The sequence below is a fragment of the Etheostoma cragini genome, chromosome 9 (assembly GCF_013103735.1).
Source record: "Etheostoma cragini isolate CJK2018 chromosome 9, CSU_Ecrag_1.0, whole genome shotgun sequence".
NCBI lineage: Eukaryota > Metazoa > Chordata > Actinopteri > Perciformes > Percidae > Etheostoma > Etheostoma cragini.
Window position 1 is genome coordinate 22131217 of NC_048415.1, and position 14709 is coordinate 22145925.

The window sequence follows — 14709 nt, forward strand, 5'->3', positions numbered from 1 at the left end:
TTTAGCAAACCAGACACTTGTAATTCTGTCTTGTCTCTTGTATGACACAAACAGCTGTCTGCTAGCAGTAGTATAAAATAATAAACACTTATCTCATCAACACAAAAAATTCTAACTTATTTAAAAGATACAGTGCCTTGCGAAAGTATTCGGCCCCCTTGAACTTTTCAACCTTTTGACACATTTCAGGCTTCAAACATAAAGATATACAAATTTTATTTTTTGTTAAAGAATCACCAACAAGTGGGACACAATTGTGAAGTGGAACGAAATCTATTGGATATTAACTTTTTTAGCAAATAAAAAATTAAAAAGTGGTGCGTGCAAAATTATTCGGCCCCCTTGCGTTAATACTTTGTTGAGCCACCTTTTGCTGCGATTACAGCTGCAAGTCGCTTGGGGTATGTCTCTATCAGTTTTGCACATCGAGAGACTGAAATTCTTGCCCATTCTTCCTTGCAAAACAGCTTGAGCTCAGTGAGGTTGGATGGAGAGCGTTTGTGATCAGCAGTTTTCAGATCTTTCCACAGATTCTCGATTGGATTCAGGTCTGGACTTTGACTTGGCCATTCTAACACCTGGATACGTTTATTTGTGAACCATTCCTTTGTAGATTTTGCTGTATGTTTGGGATCATTGTCTTGTTGGAAGATAAATCTCCGTCACAGTTTCAGGTCTTTTGCAGACTCCAACAGGTTTTTATCCAGAATGGTCCTGTATTTGGCTGCATCCATCTTCCCCTCAATTTTAACCATCTTCCCTGTCCCTGCGGAAGAAAAGCAGGCCCAAACCATGATGCTGCCACCACCATGTTTGACAGTGGGGAGGGTGTGTTGAGGGTGAAGAGCGGTGTTGCCTTTACGCCAAACATATCGTTTTGCATTGTGGCCAAAAAGTTAGATTTTGGTTTCACATTTGGTGTCCACATGTTTGGTGTGTCTCCCAGGTGGCTTGTGGCAAACTTTAGACGAGACTTTTTATGGATATCTTTGAGAAATGGCTTTCTTCTTGCCACTCTTCCATGAAGGCCAGATTTGTGCAGTGTACGACTGATTGTTGTCCTATGGACAGACTCTCCCACCTCAGCTGTAGTTCTCTGCAGTTCATCCAGAGTGATCATGGGCCTCTTGGCTGCATCTCTGATCAGTCTTCTCCTTGTCTGAGCTGAAAGTTTACAGGAACGGCCAGGTCTTGGTAGATTTGCAGTGGTCTGATACTCCTTCCATTTCAAAATGATCGCTTGCACAGTGCTCCTTTGGATGTTTAAAGCTTGGGAAATCTTTTTGTATCCAAATCTGGCTTTAAACTTCTCCACAACAGTATTACAGACCTTCCTGGTGTGTTGCTTGGTCTTCATGATGCTCTCTGCGCTTTCAACAGAACCCTGAGACTATCACAGAGCAGGTGCATTTATACAGAGACTTGATCACACACAGGTGGATTTTATTTATCACCATCAGTCATTTAGGACAACATTGGATCATTCAGAGATCCTCGCTGAACTTCGGGAGTGAGTTTGCTGCACTGAAAGTATAGTTGCCGAATAATTTTGCACGTACCACTTTTCAGTTTTTTATTTGCTAAAAAAGTTTAAAATAGCCAATACATTTCGTTCCACTTCACAATTGTGTCCCACTTGCTGGTGATTCTTCACAAAATAAAAATAATAAAAATGTTATATCTTTATGTTTGAAGCCTGAAATGTGTCAAAAGGTTGAAAAGTTCAAGGGGGCCGAATACTTTCGCAAGGCACTGTATATATGTAGATATCAGTATATCAATGCCAGTACTCACACCTGTAATCAGAGTCTGGGAGTTTAGGTGTGAGCTCACACTGCAGGTCCACACCAAGGATGGTGAGGAGCTGTATCAATAAAATCATACTGTTATGTTTTTTGGTGTCATGAATTCCACTTTCAGTGTGATTCTTGTCAGGTTATTCAGAAAGCATTTCACTGCTACAAGGCTTTTCGCTTAGTTTTCAGGACATCAGGTCACCAATAAGATTTGCCTCCACAACAACATGAGTGATGAATAAGAGCCTGGCCGTGCTGTCCGCTTGTACAGGATCCTTTGCTCCAAGGTTCTAATTAGCACATCTACACAGACAACCCATCACCCTCCAGCGAGGCTATACGTTGGTCTCAAGGCCATTCATGTCAATAATGCACTGTCCTTTGCACTTTTTCAGGTGCCTTGGAGAAATTGGTGGTTTCTTCCTCTGTGAAGGCGGCCAGACGCCCTCTTCCAGCTGCATCAGCCGTGCCACACTGGAAGGCATAAGCTCATGTTTCACCCCTGAAGAAGGGGGCCGGTAGTTGCCATTGTTGTTGTGACAGTTCATCAGAGGTGGGATGTTCATTACGGGTTTGCGCTCACAGATCAAAGGCACCTGAGGACCGAGAGGGTTAGAGGAAGGAAAGAAGGAAGGGATTTAGGAAGTGAAAGAAAAAGTGAAAGAATGTCAGGAAGGTAGGCTTCAGGTGTCAACTATTAAAGTTTTATATTGTGAAGAAGTGTAGAATTTATTAAGTAAATATAAATTATTTAAATGTGTAATTACTTACAAAACATCAACAAAAGACAGAAACTGAATGTCTTGTTTTATAGTTTCAGAAAGTAGTATTGACAATATTGACAACTTTTAATTGTAACAGCTCAAACAATCAGAACCATTCCTCACTGTTTTGAAGTACCCTTTTAATGACAAACTTAGTTTGTGTCACAATTGTGCAAGTCTCATAGTTGTATAACTTTCTGCATAGAAAAGAACTGTAGCCATAATAAAAAACTCACCCCATCTCCCTCTTTTATGAAGTCTTTTCTGCAGATGTGTGCCATGATGCCTGTGGCCAAAGCATCCCCCATTACATTTACCATAGTACGGAATCTGTCTCTATACAAGAGGAAGACATGTGAGAGAATGAATTGAAGTTTAACCTGAAATATTTAGGGACATTTTGGCCAAAGGAAGAGGAGATGAAGAAGATGAGGCTCGTGTTTTTGCTCTGTTGAAATTAGTTTGGATCTGTTACGCAAAAGGGATTGAAGTGAACACACATGTTACTTACAATGCCCAATCCACTGCAATGATGAGAGTGATGTCATCAGTTGGCAACCCAACGGATGTTAGCACTATCACCATGGTTACCAGTCCAGCTTGTGGTATCCCTGCTGCACCAATACTGGCTGCAGTGGCTGTAATACTTGAGGTTAAGAGAGAAACCTAATGTTAATTAATATATCATAATAAATTACAGATTCTATTTCCGGTTGCGGCGGCTCTTTTTTGAAGTTTTCCAATATGCTGGTCTGACGTATTAAACGGTGGGGGGGTTCAAACGCTCATCAACGACTGCAGACATATTTACTGTGATTTACTGGATTGCTGGATGAAGGCAGGAACCTACCAAGAAATGTGTGGCTCTTCTATAGGTAACTCCAGGCTGGGAGAGCTCACCCTGATTTAATACTGTGTTTTGATACACTATGGTAGGAATTACTGAGAAAACATTGATTGATGCTAACATAACAGGGTGTCCAAAACATGAAAGCATCTCGGATCCATCATTGATCTTTGTGTCTTAGCTCTGTTTATGTGTCAGGTTTAAAGCTAGCATTGATAAACTGGTGACAGACATCTCCCTACATCTGTGCTGCAACTAATCAGGTCAAAATATCACAGAAAACACTAATTACATTAGATATTTTGAAAGCCATGTATTACACATAATGTATTTCTTTTATCAAGTCCAAAGGATTTATTGCCATTACTGTCATTGCTTTAACCTGTTCAGTAACACTTGAAAATATATGGTTTTCTCACCTAAATTTTTACCCTTAAAAAAGTGCTGCTGTTTCCACATGCTTTGGCCCTCTGGGCAGTGTGACACTAGGCCTTACTGACACAGAGCTACAGAGGTTAGAACACAGAATTTCTATTTCCGTCCAAGTAAATCATCTGAAAAATGAATAAAAAGCACTACTGTAAGCATATTATAGGGGCTATATACTAAAATAGTACCGTAGCCACATGTCTCAACTTAGAACAGAAAAAATCCAGAAAAAAATAACTTATAAAATGGATTTTATATGAATGTATTTCTAAGATATGTCTGTGCGTTTGTCTTATTTCTTATTTCTAAAAAAGCCAAAAAAGTGCTAAATACAAAACTTCTGAAATACAAAAACACATCCACATCACTCACAGATATGTCTGAAAGAAGTACATACATAGATTTATAGTAATAAGTAATCATAATTTTATGAAATGGTGAAATGCCATCAGAAGTCCATATTTTTGCCTTCAGACAGCTGTAAGAGATCACAGGAATAGTTTTTGTTGGCCATGTTTGGTATCAATCAACTCATCGTCTTATTGGCTACACAGATATGCCAGTTTTATGACCTTATCTTCTAATTTGTGGGCTACACTGTCAATCTTTCCCACGTGGGCCCAATGGGGAGTGTGAGATTTCATTTGCTTAGCTTGGGGGTATCTTGAGATACACTGATGCTATTGGCTGGGAACAAGGTTCATTGCAATCTGCACAAGCCAGAGAATGTAACGGTGTCTTTGGTTTTGCTGTAGCCCGCCCACGGAAAAAGATACACACGATAGAAACCAAGAAATGATGCACTATCTAGATTTCTCTACGTCAAAACTTGGGCTGAAACTACAAGATTGTGAAGGGACCAGATAATTATGGATTACAAGGCTTGGATATTCTAATACCTTAGGGTGTTTTCGATGTAGAAAACTAAGGTTTTTGGCGATCTTTCACCGCTGTGATTAAAGACACGAGGAGACGGGTAGGAAACACACACTCGATTAGAATCAAATCTTTCTGTGTTTCTTTACTTCAGAACATGATTATAACCGTTTTGAGTCACCTTATTGCTTCGTTTGGCTCGATGGAATCAGGAGACTTTAAGCTTTCAAATGATGTATGGCATGAGCATGTTTATGACGGTTTAATGCTTACAATTTATGAGAGAAGTCAGCACTTCCCAAAAACGGCGAGTTTATCTTCCGTGGACGGGAACTATGCGCTCAAGAATCCCAAAGATAATTATTATTTAGTATGTGTTAATGAGCTTAGAAGCACGGCCCACTGACCTGATGGTGATGATCTGGCCAAAGTCCAGCTCGTAATTGTTAACTTGTGCAATGAATATTGCTGCTACAGCCTCATAGAGAGCTGTGCCATCCATATTGATTGTGGCACCCACAGGGAGCACAAAACGGATGATGCGGCGGTCAATGTGGTTGTTCTCTAAGAGGCACTTGAAGGTTATGGGCAATGTTGCAGAGCTGAGGAAGACAAAGTGCTCAGAACATAAAAACACAAAAATAGCTGAAACATTAATGAACAAGAAGATATGCAATAATTTTGCATACAGCAGATGCTTTTTGTTGATCTAGTAGTACAGAACACACTAGGACTGCAAAATTAATCAAATTTTAATCACAATCATGGTTTTGGCTTCCCACAATCAAATTTGCGTGATCGAGCAATATTTTAAACGAGTCATTTCATAGAAACCGTAAACCACTCATGTGCCAGTAAGAGTTCTTCCCTGCACCGCGCAGCTTAGTTTCTAGTTTCTTTTCAAGTGTTCCTTTACAGTTGCCTCTTTTCCCCACACACACCAGATGATTTCTGATCTCTCAAAGTCCCTTTGAGGCTTTTCTTGATACTGTTCCAGTAAATGGAGTGGTATTAGGACTCAGAGATACAACATTTTAATTCACACAAGAGAAAATAAAAAACACTTGTCACCCTGCAGTCATTTTCTCTACCTAGAAGAGGTTGCCAGGGCGATGAGAAGGGCTTGCAGAATTCCCCGTATGTAAACGATGGGGCTCTTTTTTGTGATGAAGAAGTACATGGCCGGAAGGATGAACAAGCCGTGCAACACTAGGCCAAACACCACAGTTATGGCATAGAAACCCAGCTTTTTCCCCATAGCTGACGGATCGCTCATCTCCAGGATTTTACCGGCCACCAGGAACACAATGCCGAATGGGAAGTACCTGTCAGGGCAAGGAATAACTAAAAGTCAGCAAAAGTGGCTTTTTTATGCTAAAGGATAGATGGTAACGTTTCTAATATTCAGAGAGAACAGGCAACAGCAGGAATTTCACATCAGCTAACTTTACCTTTTTTATACTAACATTTATAGATACCAATGCATCTACTTGTTGTAAAGAGTACAGAAGCAACCTTCTTTTGTACATTGTGCAAGCAACATTGTGAAGTCGGAATTATTTTTCATTGTAACTACATGTGTCATGTTGCAGAGCTAAAAGATGTCTACCAGCGTATAGCACGTATTAAAAAAACTTTGGACGTGCCACAAACACTTTAACATGTAATTTTTTGTCCAAGATTATTTTTGGGGAATCATTTTATCCCTCTATTGACAGGACAGCTGAAAAAGTATAAGGGGGAGAGAGAGGGGGAATGACATGCAGGATAGGGCTGCAGGTCGGAGTCAAACCCTGGCCCGCTGCATTGAGGAATAAACCTCTATGTATGGGCATGGGTAAACTGTCATTTTTAGACAGAGACTGGTAAAAAAAAGAATACTAAAAAATGTCCATATTTAAGCTATTGTAAGTATATTAGTACAATTGTGTTATGTAAATAATCCTGTTAACACAGGTTTAAAAAATATTTTTCAAAAACCAATTTGGTATGGTCTTATTTAATTGATATCTGACATCTTGTTTACATGAACTAGTGTTTATGTAACCCACCCTAAATCTGATGGTTTTCTTTAAAACTTAAGTAGGGATTATGTGTTATTGTGATCAATAATGGTCACAACACAAAGTATGAGTTTCCTATGTTCACTTTATTAATCAGACACCAATAGTTCAGGTTACGACACTTTGTGTTAATTTTAATTCTCAACACTTTTCAGCAGTGGTAAACATTTTCCGGTAATGCCCACTAGGTGGCCACTGCGCAGCGCTGGTGTTCTTTTCTGAACCTGTTGCAGAGGGAGAAAAAAAACATCGAAGGTGTAGCTCTGAAAGAAGAAGAGAATAATATCCTGAAGAGTGAATTATTTTGTTATTTCTGTTGATGGTGGCGTCTGAAAACCTTTTCTGTTAACATAGGTAAGCTCATATATCATGGTTATTCCTAACTTATACCCTGGACAAGTTTTAAAACTTCGATGTTAGTATGCAGTTGAAATGAAGGGACACGGTATTAATGGCTGCTGTACTAGCTAGTCCTAGAAGCGTGGGTCTTGTTCTCAATGTCAATGTAGTTGCTAAACTGTATGTTTTTATGCAAATTATTAGTTAAAACATATGTGGCCAAATATTAAATTTCATATGCTGTGCTGACTCTAGAGTTGGGCTCATAGTATGTATATAGCATGTATATTGCTGTAGTTTGATCTGAACGTAAAGAACATGGCGTAGTGCTTGTTTTTTTTCTTCTTTTTTTTCTTCGTTCTTTTCTGAACCTGTTGCAGAGGGAGAAAAAAAACAGCGAAGGCGTAGCTCTGAAAGAAGAAGAGAATAATATCCTGAAGAGTGAATTATTTTGTTCTTTCTGTTGATGGTGGCGTCTGAAAACCTTTTCTGTTAACATAGCTGTACTGAGGGACTGTGAGCGAGACTGCGCGGGTACGACGGAGGAGCGGTGTGTTGCCATTCCGGCGGACATAGCGGGAGAGAGCGTGGTGGACAGCGGGCTGGACTCTGAACTTCAGGCCTGAGTTTGGAATTCCATTTCTACTATCTCATCAACGAGGTCTTTCCCTCCTGGGGAGTTGAAGGAAAACGTTGGATATATATATATATATATTTTTTTTTTATGAGCTCAAACAGGTACTGGGTTGTGCACAACTAAACTAAATTGACTATTGCTGCAGCAAAACTTAAACAGGTAGTTGGTTTGTTTGTTTGTTTTATTTTCTTCTGGCCAGAACGTATGTCATCAGTATTTCCTGACATTTTAGTTAGTAAGTGAGAGTGTCACATTCATTGTTGGACATTGGAAATAGTAATTTTTTTTTTCAAAAGAGTTAAAGCGCAGTTGTGTTTTCATTTCTCTGTGTGAAGTCAATACTCATCTACAGCCAAAGACTAATTAGTTATTAAGTGTCAGATCATTTGATATCTATTTCCTCTTTAATCTCTCGAACCAGGACATTGCTAAAAAGTAATTAAGTAGTGATCCCAGACCTTGAGATTATTTTTTTCCAGGTAATGTTGGAGGCTGATCAGAACCTGGTTACATTTACAACAAAAGGAAAATGAAAAAAAAATGGGGCAGTAGTGACTGCTTGTAAATGTGCTATAGAAATAAACTTTGACCTTGAGCTTAACAGCAAAGGTCTATGGGCTGAAATATGTGCCAAAAGAAACTGCATTTGGGTCATTAGGGCCCAAGCTTTGACAGTGGCAAAGGGCCTATTGAAACTGAAGAAAATATTAGGGCCTGAGCTGGGACAACTACAGTAATGACAATTTAAGATATATCTACAATCGAACAATCTTGTGTTATCCTTGCAGATGAAACGAAACGTTTCTACAGAATAGCTATAACATTAACAACAGTTAAACAAAAGATTGTTAGAGTGTATAATATATATATATATATGTTAAATTGTCATTACCATATTTTTCCCAACTGAATCCATGGTAGTCACGTGGCTCACGCCAGTGTCTGGGTCAAGGCAAGGCAAGCACTTCTTCCTCGGCTCTTGGTGGGTTAATTGGCCGAAGGGGAGTCCTGTTTATCGGCGCCATTGAACTCTATCCATCAATCTGTGCTTGATTGCTCTTCCTTCATCCTTCAAGTACCTGGTTGTTTGTCACAGTAACTTGAAATTGAATTGTGAGAACTGAATTTGAATTGTAAGAATTTAAGATATATAGAGAGCTACATTTTCAGTGAGGATCAAATATTCTTGGACTTCAGTTACAAATGAGTACATTCAATTTCAAAATATACTATTCAGATTCAGTTTTTCAACACAAAGATTCAAATTAAACACTTGAATGAGTTATGTGATTTAAATTCAGTTTTTGAATGCAATTATTAAAGTTCAATACAAATTCAAATATAAATTATTCTAATTCAGTTTTTGGTGGCACTTATTTGATCCCAGATAGTTCCCCCTTCATGAAAACGGGGGTAGTCGGTAGGGCGGTCTGCACAATTAAGGGTGTCCTGCTTTGAGTGACAGGTGGGTGCCAGCGAAAGACTGACTGTACGAAGTCAGACACTGCAAAAAGGGCAATTGCTGGAGCCACCCACTTTGAGCTTCATTTGGCTCTGCAGGAATCTGTGTGTTACTACATCACTATGTCCGTATTTTATGCAGTTGATGGTTTATAGTAATGTTTAGTTGATATTTTGGTGTCAGGCAATCTAGCTAGTTGTCGCTGCTGAGGCAACTGGTAGTTAATAGGGTTTAGAAAAGGGGAAGAAGCGAAAAATGTAATGGCTTGACTGATCTATGTTCAAACTTCAATAAAGTTATGAGGAAAACCTAAATGTTTAATGAATACTTACCATATAACGATGGCAACTATTCTTAGGACGGCCTCATTCAGGCTCTGGCAGAAGTTCACCAAGGCACTTCCATTTGGCCCCATCCTTCCCAACATAATACCTGTGAATATAAACAGCACAATTTGACTAGCAATGATTAATTCTACTTAAGAGCATACCAGAATTCAGAGACAAATGATGCTGTTTTTACCCATGGTGGCTGAAAATATAACAATTCCAAGCACATTCATTCCATCACTTGTTCCTTCCCGAAGTCTTATGAGCACATCAGGGGGTGGAGTCAGGTCAAGGGCGAAGTTCTGGATGTCAGTTCCATTATCGTCTTGAATACCGTAGATGAGTGCTCGCCGCGTGGTGGGTTCTGATTGGGCCTGACTCACTGTTGGCTTGGCTTTCACAATGTACTCACTACTTGTTCGATACTGTTGACAAGGAATAGAAGCAGAAGCAGAAAAAGACTACTAAAAAAGCCACGCTTTTGTGTTTGAAAGCGATGTGAGTGATATTGAATGTCTCACCTGCTGAAATGTGGCCTGGACCAGATTTGATGGGAACATGTTTCTACAAGGCAAGGACGGATACATATCAAACATTGTAAGAAACCAAACAATTAGATAATGTATGCTTCTGGGAGGTAAAAACAATTTTCTTCAATCAGTTTAATTATTGTTTTTTCTAATAATCTGTATACCTGTACATTTTACGTAATTTTTCATATAATAAGATCCTTCTTCACAACAAAGCTGGAGAGATTTCAGATGTGCTAGAGATTCATACTTTGGTAGATAAAATAGCTGGGAGTCATTCTCAGCTGGTTCTAAATGTAAATCCCAGTTTTTTGGACAAGCTTACAGACAAGGAGCCTGCAAGAGTGACACTTTCCAGGAGAGTTGGTGACGGGAGACATAATTATTCACATTAAAAATCTCCTGCTCTGTGGCCGGGTTGCTCTCCTATCCATTAATTGGGGAAATGCCCAAAAAAATAATCTACAACTTTGCAATTTGATACTATCCAGTGACAATTACCCTCCTATTTAAACAAACCAAATCTTGCTAAAATCTACAATTTGCTGGTCTGTTTGACTCCAGTTGTGCAATAAAATGCCTTGTTGGCAGACTTGACCTGTTTTTCCTTAATTTTTAGAACATTCTACAATTTAAGGTAAACAAGAGGAAGAGTTTATTTGACTGAAACAGATACAAGTTTCTGCTGAGACAGTTTTATTTTCAGTGTAATTTGGATTATTTAACCAAAACCTTACTCTGGCCTTATCCATATAACTTTAGTTGCCCGTCCAAAAGCTGAACTTTTATCCCACAAAACTAGATATTTGCTTTTAAAGGAGAATTCCAGTAGCTCTGTTTTTTGTAAATTTGGAGTGCTGTCAGTAGAGAAAAAAATTTACTTGTACTGTCCACTTGTACTGTTGAAGTACAACTAGCTGATACAGTAATTACCATGCATTGAGTGTTGCTCACAGATAAAAAATAATGAACTCGGAATTAGTTGTGTACATGTACCATGTACTGTAGTCAGATGGATGTTATGTTATTCATACCGAATAAGGTCCAGCAGAGCATCGGCAGAACTCATGATAGGCTTGCCGCTGTCCTCAGAGTCTTCTTTCTGGGCTGCTCCGCCTGGGTGGATGATGGAAACCATTACGATTCCCACAATCACGGCCACAAAAGTGGTCCACAGGTAATAGGACACTGTGATCAGACCGAGGCGACTGGAACACTTGGCGTCGAGGGCTGCCAGTCCTGACATCAAACTGAAAGAGGAAATATCCAAGTTAGACTAATTGTTAGTACTTTACTTACTAAAAAAGAGCTCCACATAGTTGATTTCTCGCATAAAAAATAAGTTAGTTCCTTAATGAAATAAAAGACAAACAATGTATAAAGTTTCCAGTTGTTTGCCACAACAGCAATCCATTGCTGTTGGGATTGTCACAGCGCCTTGCACACCAACACACTTAACTTAGAACTTCTTATTGGGTGGGCCAGCTTGACCCATATTGACTGTGGGTTATTACCCAGTGTACTTTGTTGAATGGCCTCAATGTGTTATTGTTTTATTTCATGACTAGTGAATACTAGTTTACTAGAGGAGCAATGCAAGAATGCAAGTAATGCAGAAAGTGTGCATTTAGATTCTATGCTTTTTATGTTTCCACAACAATGTTTTTGTTTTTTTAGGGCCCGAGCACTGAAGCAAGGGCACCAATGGCGTCCTAGCACAAAGTGAAAGGAACCTATTGTTTTTGTAAGGGTAATTCCGCGCCTCTCCTGTCTCTCTCATTTTTGAGGGCCTTAGAATGCAGCAAAACTCACAAAAACTTGCACACATGTCAGACCTAAATCACAAATTTCTGTAGTGATTGGTCTCAGGCGTTGCCAGGGGGCTCCATAACGCCCCCTAATGTGCACCCTGAGTTTGACAAAAGTAGTAATTTATCTTACTAACTTTTAGAGACGGGTATGGCTGCAGCCTGGAGCTTCCCTTGTCATCCGTCCCGTCTCATGCGGTCTCGTCTCATGCTGAGGTGTGTCCGACGGTAAATCCAGAGGGTCAAAATTACGATATCGCAAATAATTTTCCAGATGGAGTCACGGGTAAATTCGTGACCACATTTGTTGCAATCAATTGTAAAACGTTAAACAACTGTTAAAGAAACAATTTTGCCATGGCCTACATGTAGTTTGCTCATTTTTGAATGTTATGCTTGTGCTGTTCCATATTAACGTGGCTGCATCTGATGAAACCTGCATCAGCGACGCAGCCGTTTCTGCCACCTAACGGCAGGATCTCCTGAGGAGGGATCACAATCCACGATCTGCACACACAACAAGACTACAAAATAAACATGTTACACGCTTTCCAAGACTTTTTAATTGTATATTCTATATAGTTTTCACACTTCACTGGGACATTGCTGCAAATACAACTGCTTATCAGCATGGCAAAGGCGACACTCGGCCTCGGCTGTCGGCTCTCTGGGACCCGGGACAGAATGCTGTCAGGTCTCTGGGACCCGGGACAGAATTCTGTCAGGTCTTTGGGACCCGGGACAGAATGCTGTCCGGTCTCCGGGACCCGGGACAGAATGCTATCGGGTCTCTGGGACTTGGTGTGTTAAAACACACCAAATATTTTATCCATTAGATAGTTGACGTGAGCTTTTACTTTGAAAAGTAAGAGAGATATTAGTATTTTATTCCAGATGCTAGCTTTTATTTTTGAAAGTAGATACTCGGGGATGGCAGAAGGATTTTTTTAGTTTGCCTATAATCTGCATTTTTTTTCTAGACAAACATATATTTTGAGTGTTTTTTTTCATCAGTATGATAGTCTGCATTTATCTTATAGACAGGTTTAGTTAAAAAAACAAACATATTTTATCAATTTGTATTATTGCCGTTAACGGAAATCATATAAATGAATTAAAAAAAAAATATTCGCGATTTTGCATTTTTTACCCTCTGGATTTACCATTGGACAGGCCTCCGCATGAGACGGGACGGATGACATGGGACGCTCCAGGCTGCAGCCATATACTCTTGAACATTTAAGGGAACGTGCGTATCATCTGGAACTTTGCTATTTTTAGAAAAAAATTACAACATTTTAAAATGTACGATATGGCAAATTCCATGCAAAATTTCTCATATTACGAAGACTTTGGGATCCACAAAAATTCTCAAAGTCTTGCAGCCATTTGCAGAATATTAATCTGTTTCATTTGAATTCACATTTAGGCTTGGGAGTTGTATGGTTTCTCTATAGCACACCCTCATTTTTTATAGCCTGGTTTTAGCCCTTGGGCACATTTTTGACGGCCTCAATATTTACAAAAACTCAAAAACAACAAAAAATTACAATAACTGGACATAGTTATTCCAATCTTCACCAGATTTGATACGCATATTGCTATAATTGCTAATAATTATGGCCATATTTCCCATTTACTGTCATTTGCTCCCCCCAACCGGAAGGCGGCTACTTTGACTTGATACATTTTCATGTATTTTACATTCTTTCACCTCCTACGCTGTGATTGCAATCTTCTTGAAACTTTCCAGGTAGTATCTACTGACACTCATGATGAGAAGTTATCCAAAGAATTTTGATAGTGTAAAAATTGTGCAAGTTACAGAGGACCAACTTTCTGTCTGGGGCAGTTGAAAGAGGAAGTTGCCCAGGAACAGAGACCATGCCCCTTTCATAACTTGTGGAACCGTTTAAAGGCTGTAAAAGGGGAAAAAACACCCCTGGGTAAAAAAAATCACTAAAGATATGTATCATTTTTAAAAAGGAGTTTTATAATGAACAACCTGCTCTCGTCAATTGGGGCTTAAAGGACAACCAATCTGGTAGGTCAGCCCAGGTTCTCACTGAGAGCCCATAACTGCCAAGATTCTGTAGTGGCCCCTCCAATGAGGAGCATGCTTCCTGAGGTCTTCAGTGGGACCGTGCAGCCATAATCCAGCCTCTCCACTAGAGAAGTCAGAAAGTCAGCATGAAAATAATGAAAATCCTGTCAGAGAAGGCACCAAAACATCCACCAGAACACAAGCCTCCCGTCAATGAGTCAAGTAGTGGAGAATGTACTTAGTGCAGGCGTCAGGCATGTGAAACTTCTTACCTTTCAGCAAAATTTGTATTGAAAGAAAAATGGGTCACCTACGAGATTCGTGCATATCTAATTTGAGAATATTTGAAGGGGGGGGGTCTTGGCATACAGCCAGAGTTTTATAATGAACCGAAATTATTTTTATATCTCTCATGGGATTTCTGCTTCGTACGCTGCTCTTAAGACCAACAAAGAAGAAGCCCCCACTGTGCTGTGCGCACACATGCTCCAACAGACATGCCATGGAAAAAAATTAAATACAATTGCATGACAAGGAACTTGAGAGAAACTTTAACTTTTTTGTTGTTGTTAACAGCAGAACATCACCACACAAAGGGAGGGGGCTCAGCCATGGAGTTGGAAATGAGAAGTAAGAAGACTTACTTAAGTTGTTCACATATAAGTATGTAATGTATAACAACAAAACTAACAGCATTTGTTTTTTTATACACTGTAAGCAATTGCTGTAAATTTACAGCCAATTTTCAACACTAAAATACTGTTTTCATGTTAAACAGTTTAGTA

General features: G+C 39.4%; 1 protein-coding gene across 1 annotated transcript in view; it reads right to left on the minus strand.

Annotated features, from left to right (window-relative positions):
* Positions 1-1759: 1759 nt before the first annotated feature.
* The window catches only part of slc1a7b (solute carrier family 1 member 7b), a 78666-nt gene continuing 65716 nt past the window's right edge, over positions 1760-14709 (minus strand). The window contains exons 3-11 of the mRNA XM_034880433.1: positions 11107-11322; positions 10064-10106; positions 9736-9967; positions 9546-9645; positions 5804-6037; positions 5120-5314; positions 3072-3206; positions 2797-2896; positions 1760-2392 (exon numbers count right to left, since the gene is read on the minus strand). Coding sequence (XP_034736324.1) covers positions 2132-2392; positions 2797-2896; positions 3072-3206; positions 5120-5314; positions 5804-6037; positions 9546-9645; positions 9736-9967; positions 10064-10106; positions 11107-11322 — 1516 coding nt within the window. The 3' untranslated portion in view covers positions 1760-2131. The remainder of the gene's footprint in view (positions 2393-2796; positions 2897-3071; positions 3207-5119; positions 5315-5803; positions 6038-9545; positions 9646-9735; positions 9968-10063; positions 10107-11106; positions 11323-14709) is intronic.